This window comes from Megascapheus bottae, chromosome 16 (genome assembly GCF_031878675.1).
Source record: "Megascapheus bottae isolate mThoBot1 chromosome 16, mThoBot2.hap1, whole genome shotgun sequence".
Lineage (NCBI taxonomy): Eukaryota > Metazoa > Chordata > Mammalia > Rodentia > Geomyidae > Megascapheus > Megascapheus bottae.
The window spans coordinates 4,504,743-4,522,878 of record NC_143524.1 but is presented as its reverse complement, the minus strand read 5'-3'; the positions used below and the strand labels follow the sequence as shown (position 1 = coordinate 4,522,878).

The 18,136-nt window shown below is 48.5% G+C and overlaps 2 protein-coding genes and 1 non-coding gene across 3 annotated transcripts; 2 read left to right on the top strand and 1 right to left on the bottom strand.

Moving 5' to 3' along the window:
• Positions 1-209: 209 nt before the first annotated feature.
• Positions 210-3,264, bottom strand: Ccdc87 (coiled-coil domain containing 87). Its single transcript, XM_090348660.1, has one exon. The coding sequence runs from the start codon at positions 3,244-3,246 to the stop codon at positions 646-648; it is 2,601 nt and encodes an 866-aa protein (XP_090204786.1). The 5' UTR covers positions 3,247-3,264; the 3' UTR covers positions 210-645.
• Positions 3,265-3,428: 164 nt separating this feature from the next.
• Ccs (copper chaperone for superoxide dismutase) lies at positions 3,429-11,518 on the top strand. Its single transcript, XM_090348658.1, has 8 exons — positions 3,429-3,553; positions 3,790-3,862; positions 6,027-6,164; positions 6,617-6,794; positions 7,456-7,516; positions 10,862-10,939; positions 11,010-11,113; positions 11,206-11,518. Exons 1-8 carry the CDS (start codon positions 3,515-3,517, stop codon positions 11,357-11,359), a joined length of 825 nt encoding a protein of 274 aa, XP_090204784.1. The 5' UTR covers positions 3,429-3,514; the 3' UTR covers positions 11,360-11,518.
• A 2,923-nt stretch (positions 11,519-14,441) lies between these two features.
• LOC150052323 (U6 spliceosomal RNA) lies at positions 14,442-14,545 on the top strand. The gene has a single exon (XR_016538188.1). It is a non-coding gene; the product is annotated as a U6 spliceosomal RNA (small nuclear RNA).
• The last annotated feature ends 3,591 nt before the right edge of the window (positions 14,546-18,136 follow it).

Here is an 18,136-nt window from a genome sequence, read left to right as displayed (position 1 = left end):
GCATGCTAGGCAAGCACTCTACCACTAGGCCAAACTCGCAGCCCCACAATTTTTTATTTTATTTTATTTTATTTTTATTTTTATTTTTTGCCAGTCCTGGGCTTGATCTCAGGGCCTGAGCTCTGTCCTTGGACTCTCTCAAGGCTAGAGCTCTACCACTTGAGCCTCAGCACCATTTCCGGCTTTTTTCTATGTATGTGGTACCGTGGAGTCGAATCCGGGTCTTTGTGCATGCTAGGCAAGCACTTTAACCACTAAGCCAAACTCCAGGCCCCCAATTTTTTATTTTAAATTTAGAAAGAAACGAAAGCCAGAGAGCTGGAGGTATGACTCTCAAGAGGTAGAATGATTGCCTATCAAGTGTAAGACAAGGTTCAAACCTTGCCAAAAATAAATAAACTAACTTCTCCCAAAGATCTCAGTTTACGTCTATCTGACCTTCTACATTACAGTAAACACAAAGGACAGTCTCTATTCTTTTGAAAGGTTGTTGACATTAATAAAGATATTGGGCTTGGGGAATCTTTTAGGAGAACTTTACTGTCTAAACAAAGACTTAATCTCAACCACTTGTAGTTGGACGAAAAATGTGCCTAGGCCATGCATTCCCAGAGAGTCATACTTCTTCTGAAACCATGAGAAATCTTAAGAAGTTGGTGAGTGTTTGGGATTGGGGGAGGAATCTGAGGTACTTGGCATGGTAGGGTGCAGTTTAGGTAGGGGAGTTTTCGCAGGACTTAGTAAAGACAGGCCACAGTGCTTATTGAACAGAGATGAATGGTGGGGAATCTTCTGGGTCTGGATCAGGCGACGAATCCGTCGCTGCTGCTGGAGCCAGTAAAGCATCTCCACCTTGTCCTGCTTCATCTTATCCAGGTAGCGTCGCCCCTTGAAGGTCAAAGGCTCCCCAAAGATTGTCTCAATCTCCTTTAGGAGGGGAACCAAAATGGCCTCTATTAAATTGAGCTTTCTGTAGAGATGGCTACGAATCTGATTCTCCTCCAGCAGGAGACTAAAAGACAAGTCAGTCTTTCGGAAAAAGCGGTTTGGGTCGGAGGCTTGCCGCTCAAACCACTCCAGTCTCCCGAGCAGTAGCTCCCGCTCCTTAATGGGCGTCAGGGCCCGCTCCCAGGCCTTTAACAAAGCTGGCAGCTGCTGCAGACGTGCATCAGAGCTGTACTTGATGATCATGTCCACCTGGGCCTTTTCGGGAACTTCATATAGAGAGCACAGGTATTCCAGATGCTTCTGCAGGCTCTGGACAGAGACTTCTGTGGGTTCTCGGCTCTGCTCTAGCACTGTGTCCCAATTCCACTCTCCTGGCACAAAGTCTGGCTCTTCTTCTTCCATCAAGGGAGGAGGATGCGGAATCTCGAGGGGCTTTTCAACAGGGACCGGAACCACCACAGGAACATCTTCTTTATACATATGGAAAAGGACATGGAGATAATCTGTTTCCTGGAGGCTGAGGTACTTGAAGTAGTCACTTACCGATACAGAGTTGGCTGCATCCTTCTCCTCTAAGGTTTTGATCATGTGGCCTAGTGTGAGAGAAGATGCTGCCTCATGACTGGAGTCATGAGATTTGGTTTTCTGAGAGTAAAGTCCGGTCAATTCAGGGTTGATGATTCGAAATTGTTCTTCTTTGCTTAATGTAGACGAGGAGAGGTATTTTGACCAGTCTTTATCAGCGGCAGGCTCAACTAGGGGTCCTTGGTCAAAGCGAAAGTGATCGGTAGAAACCCGGCTCATTAATTCTTCATAGACCTCCTTGGTACTAGCACCAATGAAGCGATCAACATCCATTTCTTCGATGACTTTAGAGTCTAGTTCACCAGCCAGGTGATTGTACAGGACTCCAGCCCCTTGGACCTGGAAAGAGTCCAAAAAGTATCTATCAGAGATCCTCACAGTAGCTGTATGGACCAGCATCTGATTTCTCAGCTTCAAAGTAGTGGTCACTGGCTGTGGTTGAAGTGGAGGGCGTTTAGGGATCTGGAGGTCCCACTTCCCAGAGGCTTCTTCCTCTTGGAGACTCTTCAACGTCCTCTGCAGCTCCTCCAAGCGCTGCCTTGCAGGTGGTCTGCGAGTCACGACTCCCAAGAGCGGAGGCAGGACAGACTCTAGTAGTGAGTGGTAAGTCCACTCCAAGGTCATCTTCTTGATTCTCTGCCTCAGATCTTCAGCCCCAACGTCTCCAACCAGCTCTTGTTTGCTTTTTGCGGCTAAGATCAGGGGGGTTAAGGGGCGCCTAGGGGGTGGAGGAAGGCCCAACTCATCTGCCAGCCTCCAACCCTCACGAAGGCTGGGCATGGACTGGCTTCTCCGTGGCCGCGGTTGGCGAGGGGCGTGGCGGGAGGCGGGAGGGGCGCCGGCGGGAGTCCCGGGATGGCTTGGCAAGGGTGTCATTTGGGGGGACCGAAGGGCAGCGGCTTCGTCTCTTTTTAGAGGGGGCAGCAAGCGAAGGGGAATTTTCCACTTCATTCTGAAGAGCGACTTCAGTTGGCTCACTGGATCGGGCGGGGGTTCGCAGAGAAACTCGGGTGGGCGGCTGAGATGGATGAGGTAGTTGAGGTTGAGGCGGGAGCAGGGCACTTGGGCGAAGCCGGTACTGTGAGGCCAGGGGATGGGGCAGAGCTTGAAAGACCCGGAGGGACAGACCGCGGGGCGCAGCTTGGCCAAGACCTCCTTGCTCGGGTGGACGTTCAACAGGGCCAAGAAATCCTCCAGTAAGCCCGGGTAGACGTCGGGCCCGGTGAGGAAGGCCGTGCAGTCCTTGGCCAGGCTGGCGACCAGCCGCGGGAGGGTGGCGGTCTCGGTGAAGACCCCCGTGTAGTCGGGCATGGTCACCAGCAGGTGCAGGTAGCGCAGGAAGAGCTGCTCGCTGCAGAGCAGCACGTACGACTCCAGCCGCTTCTGCAGCTTCACGAAGTTCCGGTAGCTGAGACTCGGCTCGGCGGGGGGCTCCCGCCAGCCGCACCGGAGCTCGTCTACGATGACGTCGGTGAGGCGGAGCCGGTCCTGCGCGGACACCCGCGCCGCCCGCCCGCTGCCCTCCAGCAGTTTGGACACCTGGCTGCACAGCTGCTCCGCTTGCAAGCTGGCGAGCGGGAAGCCCTGCACCGTCTCCTCCGAGAGGCTCTTCGGGGACTGTAGGGGCTCCGCCTTGCGGGGGAAGATGGTCAGCGGATTGAATAATTGGTGGTAATAGGTGTGAAACCCAGGCTCTGTCTCCCGCGGCTCCATCTTGGCTCCCGCGATGCCCGCGCCGGCACCCGGCAGCGGACGCCCGGCAGTTACTAAGGTAACCAGCGTCGGTGGCCCGAGTGCGCCTGCGCGACCTGGGCGGGCGGGGGGGGGCCCTCCCGGAAGACTTTCCGCCAGGGCCCAATGTACGCATGCGTTACCAGGCGGGGCCGAGAGCGGTTCCGAGGCTCCGCCCCTCCGCGACGCCGCGCCGGCTGGGCGGCTGGACTGGGAGCTGTAGGCTGCCGAGCGGCGGCACTCGGCGAGCATGGCTGCGGACTCCGGGGACCGCGGGTCCCAATGCACGGTGAGAGTGGAGGTTTCGAGTCGGAGCCTCGAGCGGCACAGCCTCAGGGCCTGGGGTGATCCGACTCTGGGCCGGAGCCTGCGGCCCTGGACTGAAGTTGGAGCTCGGCAGCCGGGGTCCGGGCGGGAGCGGGGCGGCGTGGGGGGGCGGGGGGCGGCTGGGGACCGGGTGGTGAAGCGGGGTGACTCCGGGAAAGGCCCCCAGCCCTCATCGGTGGGTCCCTGCGGCCCTTGCAGCTGGAGTTCGCCGTGCAGATGACCTGTCAGAGCTGCGTGGACTCGGTGCAGAAGTCTCTGAAAGGGGTGGCAGGTAAGAGCGGAATTGCGCCGCGTTCTTCTGGTCACCTGGACGGTTCTGAGAGGAGCAGGTCCATCTCTCGTTTTACAGATGCAGGGAGGGAAAGGAATGTGTTTAGAGTCACAAAAACCCCAAGGGAAAGCTGAGCGCACAGGTCTCTCAGGCTTTCCTTGTCAGAACTCTCAACTAATTTCTTTTTTTCTTTTTCTCCTTTCTCTCCCTCCCTTCCTTCACCTTCCTCCCTTCACCTGGGCTTTGAACCGTGATCCTTAGATCTCAGCCTCTTGAATAGGTAGGATTACAAGTGTCAGCCACTGGTGCCTAGCTAAGAGTAGATAGATATTCTGATCAAAGATTCCCCCAAATATAAGGCCCTCCTTTTGGGTACAAAGCATTCTTGGGCCAGGAGCTTGGCTTGGCAGTAGAGTGCTTGCCTAGCATGCACGAAGACCTGGGTTCCATTCCTCAGTACCACATACATAGAAAAGCCAGAAATGGTGCCTGTGGCCCAAGTGGTAGAGCGCTAACCTTGAGGAAAGCCCAGGTGTTTAGGCCCTGAGTTCAAGCCCCAAGACTGGCCAAAAAAAGAGCACTCTTGCTGGGATAGTAGATAGTGGAATGTTTTTGTGGGACATAGAATAATTTTCAGTCCTTAGCAGTAGCAGGTTTCTTAGGCAAAGATTTCAGTGACTTACTTTCTGGTTTGGAACCAGCTTGTATTTTTTTTTTTTTGGTCCTTTATGGGACTTGAACTCTGGGCCTAGGCGTTGTCCCTGAGCTCTTCAGCTCAAGGCTACCACCCTATTCCTTGAGCTACAGCACGAGCTACAGAGCCACTTCAGGTTTTCGAGTGGTTAATTAGAGATAGTCTCACAGACGTTAGTGCCTGGGCTGGCTTTGAACCGCAATCCTCAGATCTCAGCCTCCTGAGTAGCTAGGATTATAGGTGTGAGCCACCATGCCTGGCTTCCAACTTGTCTTTCTCATGGCCAGGCAGAAGAATTGAAGTTTTCAGACTCTAGAGACAGTTGCTTGGATCCTTGGGAAAAATGACTTTGCTTTTCTTCCCTGGGTGAATGGGAGGAGCTTCCAGAGCAGTGCTTGCCCCTTTGATCCCTTAGCACCCTCTCTGTAGTTTCTGTGGCCTCTCTCTTCTCCTCCCTGGGACCTGAGCTAACCAAAGCCACATTTCAAGGTTCACCAGCCAAATAGAACTGCTGCCTTAGTAGAGAACCAGCCTTCTGGTTCCAGTTCAGGAGTTAGGAGAAGGCATAGTGACAAAGAGATTCCTACCTCAGGCCTGCCTACTTCTGGAGCAGAGAATTCAATCCTCTTGGGAGGCCACAGGATCTGCAAAACCACCGAGGCCAAAGCAAAGCTATCAGGCCTCACTGGAATTCTGCACTGCTCTTTTCCCTACCTTGTGTAAAGGCTCCATCTCTGGCTTTCTGTTCTGTTACTCTTCTGATAGCTTTTCCACATAAAAGCCATAGTGGCCTTTTAAAGTCATAACTCAGATAATGTGGCATGAAAGTCATGTGACACTTTTTTTTCCCCCAAGGGAGTACGAGAATCATCCAATACGCCTTATATACAGTGGTGATTCTAGAGTTTCAAGGGTAATAGGGACTCCATAAATTTGTCTTTGATACATCAACTATGAACTTGACCTTTGGGGACCACTCAAGAGCTGTACTGACAGAGTTGGCAACCTACATAGTGAAGCAGAGGGTTAAAATAGTGTTCATATGAAGTGGATGATGTTATCAGACAAGACGGGGCCAACTGGGGAGGGCAATGAAATGGTCCAACTTTGCTTAGAGGCTACAAGCTCTTTGTGTAATGAGGAGAAGGTCTGGGTTAAGTTCTTATACTCTGGTCTTTTATCTTCATAGCTTCATACAGTGAGATTTTTGGTTTGTTTGTTTTTTGGTGCCAGTACTGGAGCTTGAACTGAGAGTCTTGCCCTCTTTCCCCTAAGCATTGGTTTCATTTTGTCACTGGTACTGGCCCAAAAAGCTTAAAGTCATAAACAATACCTGGTATGTAATAAGGACTCAAGGTCACAGCTCCTAGGAAGCTTGGTAGAGATGTGTTTAGTGAATTGCTATCTGTCTCTCTTGGTGCCAACACAGGATGCCAGCCCACTGCTGCCTCTTTGCTTCTTGATCTCTAGGTGTCCAGAGTGTGGAGGTGCAGTTGGAGAACCAGACGGTCTTGGTGCAGACCACTCTCACCAGCCAGGAGGTGCAGGCACTCCTGGAAGTGACTGGACGGCAGGCTGTTCTCAAGGGCATGGGCAGCAGCCAGTTAGGTGAGTAATCACCTGGCCTGTTCTTGGCCCCTCTGAAAGAAGGTAGTCTAAGCTGGTGCCAGTGGTAGCCTAAGGTGCCAGTGGCTCACACATCTAATCCTAGCTACTCAGGAGGCTGAGATCTGAGGATTGATATTCAAAGCTAGCCTGGGCAGTAAAGACCCTGAGGCCCAACAATTAAAGTCCAGTTAACCAACAAAAACCAGAAGTGGAGTTGTGACTCAAGCGGTAGAACACTAACCTTTCAGTGGAAAAAGCTCAGGGCCAGAACCAGCACACACACATAGATAGCCTAGAACCAGTACCAATATAACCAAACCATAGGATCCGTGGGCTCTCGGTTGGTTGGCCTTGGGAAAGGTGGGAAAGTTCTGTGAGACTTTCGCTGTATCCTCCCTTAGAAGGGATGGGTTCGGTGAGATGGCAAGCAACCGAGTATCTCCTACTTACAGAGAATCTGGGGGCAGCAGTGGCCATCCTGGAGGGATCTGGCTCTGTGCAGGGGGTGGTACGCTTCCTCCAGCTTACTCCTGAGCGCTGCCTCATCGAGGGAACTATCGATGGCCTGGAGCCTGGACTCCACGGACTCCATGTCCATCAGTATGGGGACCTCACGAAGGACTGCAGCAGGTAGGTCACCTGTAATGTCTCTCACGTGGTCCTCAGCCTGTACATGTTCACACTTGGTCCTTGCAAGTTGCAGGCTACAGATGAGGAAACTCAGGCTCAGAGAGGTCAGTGACTTACAGAAGGCTCCAGAGGATATAAAAGTTAGAGCTAGACTTTGAATCAAGATCTGAGGTAGAAGCTGAGAGCCAATGACTCACATCTGTAATCCTAGCTACTCAGGAGGTTGAGGGTCATGGTTTGAGGCTTCTCCATGAGACTCTTATCCCCATTTAGTCATCAAAAAGGCATAAGTGGAATTGTGGCTCAAGAGGGAGAGCACCACCCATGTAAAAAAGCTAAGGGTGAGTGCCCATGCCCTGAGTTCAAGCCCAAGTACCAGCATACATACAGTAAAGGAAAAGCATCTGCGTCATAGGGGTTTCTAACTTTGATATCATATATTATATTATAATTTGTCTGTCCTGGGTAATGAGCTCATGGGGGTAGAATCCATTGTGATTCTTCTTGGTGCCCTTTTCACCCAAAAGTAGTAGGCCTGGTTGATGGATAAATGAACGCATGACTAAATAAATGAATGAACCCAATGTACATAGAAGAAGAGGGTGGACTTCCTGGCCCATGCGTTTTTGCTTAGCTGCACACTGTCACCTTTCCTCTTTAGCTGTGGGGAGCACTATAATCCCGATGGAACATCTCATGGGGGTCCCCAGGACTCTGACCGGGTAAGTGTCAGTTTGGGCCGGGCTTGGGCTTGGCCTGGGAAGGCGCCACAAAAAAAGCGGAAAGGGAACTATGGCTCAAGGAGTAGAATGCCAGCCTTGAGTGGGTCCTGAGTTCAAGCCCCAGTTTCAGTCCTCAAACCAAATGTTCTACAGTCTGAAATTTGAGTATATTTAGGAGTTTGTATTTTCAGATTAAGGAGATTAATTGGTAAGGTTTTGAAAATACATCACTTAAGCCATAGCACTACTTTCATTTTTGAGTGGTTAATTGGAGATAAGTCTCACAGGGACTTTTCTTCCCAGGCTGGCTTCAAACTGTGATCCTCAGTTGCTAGGATTACAGGTATGAGCCACCAGCACCTGGTTTATTTTTGGATTTTTTTTTTTTTAATGGGTCATGGAGCTTGAACTCTGGGCCTGGGCGCTGTCCCTGAGCTCTTCAGCTCAAGGCTACCACTTCACTGTACCCCTTGAGCCCCACTTCCCATTTTCTAGTGATTAATTGAAGATAAGAGTCTCATGTTCTTTAGTCCCTAGGCTGGCTTTGAACCAAGATCCTCAGATCTCAGCCTCCTGAGTAGTTAGGATTACAGGTGTGAGCCACTGCACCTGGCTATTTTTGGATTTTTGACAGCTCTGTTCCATGTCTGTTAGCCAAGAGCTCTTTTTCCTAGCCATGTATGGGTGTGACTGCCTGTAATCTCACCACTCAGGAGACTGAGGCAAGGAGGATGGTGGTTTTGAGGCTGGTCTAGGTTGTGACTTTGTCACAAAGTGGAACAAAACAAACAGAAAAGTTCGTTCTCCCTATCCTTGGAAGTTGGAAAGAAGTTTCTGTCTGGGCTGTTGCATAAAGCGATGCTTATGTTCAGTGCACTGTTGGTCTGTTGCCTCAGATCAAATATTATGGGTATTAGAGTCTCAAGGGTTACAGCCATTTTAGGCTTGTGCACAGAGAGGATCTGCTCCCAGTTCGTCCATGTTGCTTTTGGCGGGCTTCAGGTTCTCCTTGGCTTTTGGCCAGAAGTTATCATTTTTGTCACTTGGGCAGCTCACATCAGAGCAACTGGCTTCTTTCAGAGCACATGAATGAGAGAGCAATAGGACGTAGTGTCTAAGACTGAAGCACATTCCTGCTGCAACTTAATCTGGGAGATGACAGTCCAGCCTGTCCCCAGGGGGTAATCACAGGAAGGGCCATTCGTAAGTTCTTTGCCTCTCAGCTCTGATGGATGAGGGAAAGGAGCTTTGCAAGTAGGTAGGGTGAGGGTACCCCATGTTGGGGAGGTATGACACAAGGGTAAGAGACTATCATGGGTCACCTGTATTTTTGTCCTGAGCCCCACCTGAGACAAGAAATTAGAAAAGGAAAGCAAGAGCCAGGGTTCTGGTAGCTTGTACCTATAATCCTAGTTACTCAAGAGGCTGAGATCTCAGGATTGTAATTGGAAGCCAGCCTGGGCAGGAAAATCCATGAGACTTTTATCTCCAATCAGTCATCAAAAAACCAGAAATGGGGCCGGGAGTTTGGTGTAGTGGTAAAGTGCTTGCCTAGCATGCGCAAAGACCTGGGTTCGATTCCTCAGTACCACATACTTAGAAAAATCCGGGAGTGGTGCTGTGGCTGAAGTGGTAGAGTTCTAGCCTTGAGAAAGCCCAAAGGCAGTGCTCAGGGCCTGAGTTCAAGCCCCAGGACTGCCCCCCCCCCAAAAAAAAGGCAGAAGTAAAGCTGTGGTGCAAGTAATAGACCATCATCAGTCCTGAGCAAAAAAGCTAATGGAGAGTACCCGGGTCTTGAGCTTAGGCCCCAGTACACAGTACCAGCACAACAAAAAACCAACAAACAAAAGGCTCAGTAACAGAGCACACAGTTAGCATGCATAAAGCTGTCAGATTCAATCTCCATTGCCAAAGGAAATAAAGTATGCCACAGTCCACAGCTGTATTGCACTGAGGTCTTTCATATAGGAGAAAGAAATAAGAATGGAGTAGTCAGTGATGCCGAGCCCCAGAAACATTCTTCAGGGCCCTTAAACTCCCTGGCTTTGATCTATCATTACAGTATACTATTCAGGAGAAAAATAACAAAAAGTGCCAGGTTGCTGGACATATGATTGAAGTGGCAGAGCACCTGAGGAGCAAACACAAGGTTCTGAGTTCAAACTTAAGTGATGCCAAAAAACAAACAAAAAAACCCTTAAGTTTAATCAGCTGCCAGGTGCCAGCAGCAGATATTTACCTGGACAGCGTGGTAAAGCTCTGCTCATGTCTCCTGCTACGCTCAGCCTCACTGCACACTGATAAGCTTTGTTACTGAGTAAGCAAGCAAGGCCATGTGAACCAGTCCACACCAGCTCAGGCACCTGATGTTGGCCCACTGGTCAGATTGGGGACAATTTATTTACACAGGTGGAGGGGTGTGTGTGGATGTGTGTGTATGTGTGTGCGCCCACACGTGAACACAAACTAAGGAACTTGGTGTGTTTGCTTGGCTTTTTTGCTCAAAGTTGGTGTTCTGCCACTTGAGCTGTACCTCTGCTTCTGGTTTTTTGCAGGTTCATTGGAGATAGAGTCATAAATTTATTTTTTTTCAGGCTGACTTCAGTGATCCTCAGATCTCAGCCTCCTGAATAGTTAGGATTATAGGCATGAGTTATCTGGTCAGGTGTAGGGTTTTGTGGCTTACCAAGTAAAGTCCTCTTATTGGAAAACTCACTAGCTCTTGGGCTCACACTGTGTAACAGGTCACATCAGTTCCATATCTGATGCCCTTGAGGGTGGGGACTATATGTACTCCTGGCAGAGTATCTGGTAGGAAATGCTCAGTAGATATGTTGCAACACTTTTAGATTGCCTCTAAGGGAGAAGGCAGGCCAGGTAGCCCTTTGCCCCTTGGGGTCTTCCCCGTGTTTCTCAAGGCTGGGAGTTAGGGAAGGTGTGGCTCAGAGTAGCCCAGTGTGGCCAACTTACATCCAGGGGATAATGATTGACTTCCAAGAGTTACCAGACCAATAGAAAGCTGGAAAGCCAGGCATGAAAAGAAGCGGGAACTTGATAACTGGAGTTAGAAGCAGGACCAGGCAGCAGGCTCATGGGAGAAACTGTTCAGTCCAACATGGCTGACTAGATAGAGGAGGGGTGCTTTTTTCAGTTCCAGTTGTCTTGACTCCTGGGCTGTCCTTGATCCTACTAGACTGTCCCCATGGGAGGGAATGGATAGGTTTTTTTTTTTTTTTATTATATTATGTTTAAAGAGAAATGGGAAGAGGAGTGAGATACGAGGAAGGCAGAAGATAGCAGCTCTACTACCACATGACCCTTCTTCCCCACTGGGTCTCATTGTAGCACCGTGGTGACCTGGGCAACATCCATGCTGATGGTGATGGTCGAGCCATCTTCCGGCTAGAGGATGAGCAGCTGAAGGTGAGGTGGAAAGATGGTGGGGACCCTTCCTAACAGGACAAGGAGGCTAAGGCGTTGTCTCCCTTCAAAGGTGTGGGATGTGATTGGCCGCAGTCTTGTTGTCGACCAGGGAGAGGATGACCTGGGCCAGGGTGGCCATCCCTTGTCCAAGGTCACAGGGAACTCTGGGGAGAGGTGAGGAGTGGCATACCCACGAGGAGGTGGAGGTCCACCGATCGCGCCATGGATCCCTGACATGTTCCTGCTCCCCTCACATCCTTCCGCAGGTTGGCCTGTGGCATCATCGCACGCTCTGCCGGCCTGTTCCAGAACCCCAAGCAAATCTGCTCCTGTGATGGCCTTACTATCTGGGAGGAGCGAGGACGGCCCATTGCTGGTGAGGGCCGGAAGGACTCAGCCCAGCCCTCTGCCCACCTCTGAGTAAGGCTTGGGGTCTATTCCGTCCTCGCCGCTGAACGCCTTCCACCTGCCTTAGCAAAGGGGGCCTCGCTTGTGCAGACCTAGGAGCACTAGGTCCTGGGTATGTTGGGGTTACTTAGATGCACCTTTAGCTAATTAAACTTTTATTTTCACACAGAACTCTTGTTTTGTCCGTGTCTGTACCCTTTGATGGGATTGGTAAATGTAGCCTCTGCATCTCTCCATATTCAGGGCCACCCCTTTCACTGAGCTACAAAACCACACATTTCCTGAGGATTCTTCTTGCTTGGGTAATGGAGGGCCACTTTGGTTATCATTCTTCCCATCACAATGGCTAATCAGGGCCAGGAGTTTGGCCTAGTGGTAGAGTGCTTGCCTAGCATGCATGAAGCCCTGGGTTCAAGTCTTTGGAACTACATACAAAGAAAAAGCCAGAAGTGGTGCTATGGCTCAAGTGGCAGAGCACTAGGTTTGAGTAAAAAGCCATCCAAGGACAGTGCTCAGGCTCTGAGTGCCAGCCCCAGGACTGGCACAAAAAAACCCTTAATCTGGGGGGATAGAATGTTGTAAGAGATAATAACACTTGGTAAGTATGCAAAAGGCCCTGAGTTCCATCCTTCCAAGAAAAACGAACTAGGGAAGGAAGGAAGAAAATTCTATTCTTGTGCAAATGTGTAATACTAGTGTATGGAGACTAACTCTGGGCCTGGGCACTGTCCCTGAGCTCTTTAGCTTAAGGCTAGTGTTCTGCCACTTGAGCTACAGTACCACTTCCAGCTTTCTGGTGGTTAATTGGAGATAAGAGCCTCATAATGCTTCCTGTCTGAGCTGGCTTTGAACTGCGATCCTTAGATTTCAGTCTCCTGAGTAGCTGGGATTACAGGCGTAAGCCATCAGTGCTGGGCTGAGATTTTTTTTTTTGACATAAGATCTCACTATGGCAGCGTGCCAGTGACTCACGCCTGTAATCTTAGCTACTTAGGAGGCTGAGATCTGAGGATTAGGTTCAAAGCCAGGTTCAAAGCCAGCCTGGCAGGAAAAGTCCTGAGACTCTTATCTCCAAGTAACCACCAAAAGCCTGGAAGTGGTGCCATGGCCCAAAGTGGTAGAGTGCTAGCATTGAGCTAAGTAGGAAACACGAGCTTTGGATTCTTGGTACCTTACTCATGTCTTCTGAACTCCTCTGCACTGCACTCCTGGGGCTTGAACTCAGGGCCTGGGCACTGTCTCTGAGCTTCTTTTGCTCAAGGCCAGCACTCTTACCACATTTCCAGCCCATGAGGCTTACCTATTCTTAACAAAATTGCTTTTAGGACAAGGTGAGCTATCAAGATACAAACTTGACCTCTGTGCAGCTGCTTCAAACCAAACCTTGCAGTGCTTTTTCACTTAGCCCTGACTCTGATGGCCCTGGCTCTGTTTCCATTATTCAAGCGTGCAGGTTGCTCTCTAATCCTGCTGGCACTGCCTCCAGTGTCTGCCCTTGGACCCTGCTCTGTTGGTAGATCCCCAGCTCCCCATGGTCTCTGGAAGCCAATGGTTTTAAACCAGGAGCCCAGAATATCTTTCTCCATCTCTGAGCATTGCAGAAACTGCTAGATTTTGCCCATAGCCAGTTCCTGGATTTCCTCCTCCTCTGTTCTGGAATTGTAATTTGGGTTTAACCCTCTAGGGCTGAGTTGGTCACTGTGTCCTAACATTCCCAGGCTGGGGGTGTGGCCTAGTAGTAAGAGTGCTCGCTTAACACTCTAAGCTCCACTCGAAGCACTCTATGTGCACGAAGCCCCAGGTTTGATTCTTCAGTACCACATACATAGAAAAGGCTGGAAGTGGTGCTTTGTGGCTCACATGGCCTTAGGTAAAAAGTGCCCAAAGACAGTGCCCAGGCCCTGAGTTCAAGCCCCAGGACTGGCAGAAAAAAAAAAAAAAAAGATCAATATTCCCATGAATACTTTTGCACTGCTAGCTATTTATTTATTTATTTATTTTATTTATTTATTTTTTTGCCAGTCCTGGGCTTGAGCTCAGGGCCTGAGCACTGTCCTTGGACTTTCTCAAGGCTAGAGCTCTACCACTTGAGCCTCAGCACCACTTCCAGCTTTTTTCTATGTATGTGGTACCGAGGAATTGAACCCGGGTCCTCGTGCATGCTAGGCAAGCACTCTACCACTAGGCCGAACTCCCGGCCCCTAGCTATTTATTTTCCATTTTTTTTCTATCCACCAAACGTTCAGATACCTTTGTTGGGGAGGACAGGGTTTGAACTCAGGGCCTCACATTTACTACGCAGGCACTCTACCATTTTGTATTGATTGTTTTTGAGATAGGGTCTCTGTAGGTATTCAAGTATACTTTGAAACTTTTTGTCTGTGCTTCCTTTTCTTGCTGGGCGACAGATGCATCAATGGCACCCAGCCAGCTTTCCCTGTGTTTTGAGATGACAAACATCTCAAATCCACCCCAATTCTCAAACTCTAACTGCAACCCCCAGAACTGTATGTTCCAAGTAGCTAGGAACACACGCTTAGCCACGGTATTGGCTCATACTGAGGCCTGAACTTGGCCTTGCCTAGCTTTTTTGTTCAAGGCTAGCACTCTGTCACTTGAAACATAGTTCCACTTTCTGCTTTTCGGCAGTTAATTGGAGATAAGAGGCTCACAGGCTTTTTCTACACTGGCTGGCTTTGAACCTTCATCCTCAGATCTCAGCCTCTTGAATAGCTGGGATTATAAGTATGAGCCAGCAGTGCCCTGCTCATGAAAAGCATGTTTGGGTCTGCCACCAACTATTCCTTTGCTCTATCCCAGGGCTAACCCAAGGCCCTGGAGCTCCAAGGACCCCTGGGAAAATTTTTTGTCAAATTCAGGTGTTTTTGTACTACTTTTCAAACTTTACCACACCTACAGACTGTTATTATAGTTAAGGTTCCTTAAGTTGATGCGTTTTTAAACTCATTTAAAGTGCAAATTTATGGGAGGGGCGCTGTGGCTCAAGGGCACTAGCCTTGGGCTGAAGACCTCAGGGACAGGGCTCAGGCCCAGAGTTCAAGTCTCCCCCCCACAAATAAAAGGGCGAATTTTAGTGCTCGCTTTGGCAGCACATATACTAAAATTGGAACGATACAGAGATTAGCATGGCTCCTGTGCAAGGATGACACGCAAATTCGTGACGTGTTCCATATTTTTTAAAAAAGTGCTACCTATAACTATAAACATGTTTTATTTCATATATTAATATGTATCTGATATACAAACCCTTAGCCTAATTTTGATTATGTTCTAAAAACTAAGTGCCAGTGACTATATATAGAGATTCCCTTCTTGAACACTTGTTAAACATGTCATTTGAAATATGTAAAAATCAGTGTTAATTCTTTAATAAAAAAGTGTGAATTTTAATATTAGTAAATATTTATACAAGCCTATTGTATATGCACATTATGTACCACTAATTATGTTCCAGACTGTGTTCCATGTAGGTGTGGTGTTAATTGGAGACGAGTCTCTTGTTCTTTAGTGCCTGAGCTAGCTTTGAACCGAGATCCTCAGATCTCAGCCTTCTGAGTAGCTAGGATTACTAGCATGAGGCACCACGCCTGGCACGGTCCTGGAGCTTGAACTCAGGGCCTGGGCACTGTTCTTTGGCTTTCTCAAGGCTAGAGCTCGGTCTCTTGAGCCATAGCACCATGTCCAGCTTTTTCTATGTATGTGGTACTGAGGGATTGAACCTAGGTTTTTGTGCATGCTAGGCAAGCACTTTACCACTAGGCCAAACTCCCAGTCCTAGAACGTAAACATTGTCATCCAGTGTGCAAGAAAAAGTATGTGGCTGTTAAGATAAAAATTGTCACTGGGAATGAGGCTTACTGGTAGAGTGCTTGTCTAGCATGCATGAAACCCTGGGTTCAGTTCCTCAGAACCACTTAAACAGAAAAGCCAGAAGTGGTTCTGTGGCTCAAGTGGTGCTCAGGGACAGTGCCCAGGCCCTGGGTTCAAGCCCCAAGGACCAGAAAAAGAAATCAAGCTGAGTATTGTGGCACACAGCTGTAATCCCAACACTCAGGAGGATTGTAAGTTTGAGGCCACTTTGACCCACTTAGCAAATTCAAGGTTAGCTTGAGTTACTTTGGGAGACTTGGTCTCAAAACACCAAGGAATGTAGGTATAGCTCAGTGGTACAGTGATTTCCTAGAATATGCAAAGTCTAGGTTTGTTCTCCATTGCTGACTCAGTATGACACTGAGTGTGGCTCAGTGTTTGCCTAGCATGAACAAGGTCCCCTGGAAAAAAATTAACTGTGAGTTTACCCTCCCTCTCTCCTTTCCTTCTGTACTGTACTGGAATTTGAACTAAGGACCTTGAGCTTGCTAAGCAGGCAGGCTTACTTCCAGTGCTTTGTGTGTGTTTGGGGGTTTGAACTAAGGGCCTGGGCACTGTCCCTGAGCTTTTGTGCTCAAGATTAGCATGCTATCAGCTTGAACCACAGCTGCATTTATGGCTTTTGGTTAATTGCAAAGAGGCGTTGATGGACTGACTGCTTGGCTGTGGTCCTCAGATCTTAGCCTCTTGAATAGCTAGGATTCCAGGTGTGAGCCATTGGTGTCTGGCTTCTCCAGTGGTTTCTGTATAATTTGTCTCTGTGGTGGCTCCATATCCAGTCTCATTATCCATTTTTTAGAACTTTTACCTTTATTCTCTTTAGCCCTGTGCTCTACCCTTTCTTATTCTCAGTTCTGCCTGAAATACTGTAGAATGGGTTTGTAAAGCTGTGACTAAAGAAAATTCTGTTTCCCCTAGTTTATGCTTTTCTTCAGCACAATGGTAGAACCTTGGCCCAGGAGTCCTGGCTACTGGTGGGGGTTTCTGGAAGACATAGGCTATTTCCAAAAGGTGCATCATGGGAAGGGAGATTGAAATGTTGGCTTGTAAAAACATTTCTCTCTTGGGCCGGGAGTTTGGCTAGTGGTAGAGTGCTTGCCTAGCATGCAAGAAAACCCAGGTTTGATTCCTTGGTACCACATATATAGAAAAAGCCAGAAGTGATGCTGTCATTCAAGTGGTGGAGCTCTAGCCTTGAGAAAGCCCAAGCACAGTTCTCAGGCCCTGAGTTGATGCCTCTGGACTGGCAACAATACAGAAACAGAAAATTTCTCTCTATGCTCTGTCTTTTCCAAGCTTCTTACGGCCATTGGCTCTCAAAGTGTCCCTTGTGTTCCTTGGACCCATCCAGGCACATTCTCTGTTAGCTGGTTTGAAATAAATGCTGGAACTTCAGACTAGCTGAATTAAAAACAGAATTGCCAGGCACTGATGGCTCATGCCTGTAATCCTAGCTACTCGGGAGGCTGAGCTTTGAGGATCATAATTCAAAGCCAGCCCAGGCACTAAAGTTCATGAGACTATTTTTTTGGGGGGGAGGGTGCATCATGAGGCTAGAACTCAGCCTGGGTGGTGTTCCCTGAGCTCTTCAGCTCAAGGTTACACCCTACCCTTGAGCCAAGCCCCACTTCTTGTTTTCTAGACTCAGGTCCTTTCGTACCTGGGCCGGCTTTGAACCTTGAACCTCAGATCAGAGCCTTCTGAGTAGCTAAGATTACAGGTGTGATGAGCTAGCCACTCTATCCAGCCCCTTGAATTTTTTTCTTGGCTAGTCTTGGGTCTTGAACTCAGGGCCTGGGCACTGTCCTTGAGGTTTCTCAAACCTAGCCACTTCAGCCAGAAAACCACTTAAGGCCTTTTCTGTGTATATGGTACTGAGATAACTGTTCAAAGCCAACCCTGGGGCAGAAAAGTCCATGAGTCTCTTACTGCCAATTAACTAGCATAAAAGCTGGAAGTAGAGCTGTGACTGGTGATAGTCAGCTTGAGCAAAAAAGCAAATTGAGAGTGTGAAGCCTTGAGTTCAAAGTTCCATTACTGACACATAGGTATGGAGGTGATTAGAAAACAAATATGCATAAAGTCTTCTAGAAGTAGTGATGAAAAATGGTTTAAGAATCTTCAGCAACTATATTGCTTGCTAGGGAGCATACCTTTTTCATGACTTACATGTGTAAGTTATAGTTCAATGACTTTATTCCTGAACAAGTTGTTTTGATTCCTTTTGTACGGTATAAAGTAGCGTACCTTGAATTTTCATGCAAAAGTACCAAATAGGATTTTCAGAGACAAATGGCACAGTTTTTATTCTTTAGCCTAAGTCAGTGAGCTACCAAAAAACAAAAACAAAAAAATGCTACCTTGACCTTTTTTGCTCAGGGATAGTGACCAGGACCCCAAGTTTAAGCCAAGAAACCAGAACTATAATTATATGATTAACTCAGATCTCTCCCCTGAATCAGATACATTCAATTGGTAATCTCCACTCAGATGCCTTAGAGGCATTTCAAATGTATAGTGTCTTGTCTTCCAATGTATAACAACATATCACAGAAATATATTTCCCACAGTAACGGAGGCTGGAATTCTAAGTATGGGCATATTTGTTGTCTGTTGATAGACAACTTTTTTCTTGTTGTTGTTATGGGGCTTGAATGAAGGGTCTGGGCTCTGTCCCTGAGCTCTTTTGCTCACTGCAGGCATGCTATCAACTTTGAGCCACAGCACCATTTCCTGTTCTTGAGTGGTTAATTGGAGTTAAGTGTTGCACAGGAATTTTTCTGCCCAGGCTGGCTTTGAGCTGGGATCTCAGCTTCCTGAGTAGCTAGGATTACAGGTGTGAGCCACCAGCGCCTGTTGCTTTTTGGTTGTTTGATGACAGCTTACACAAGGGGGCAT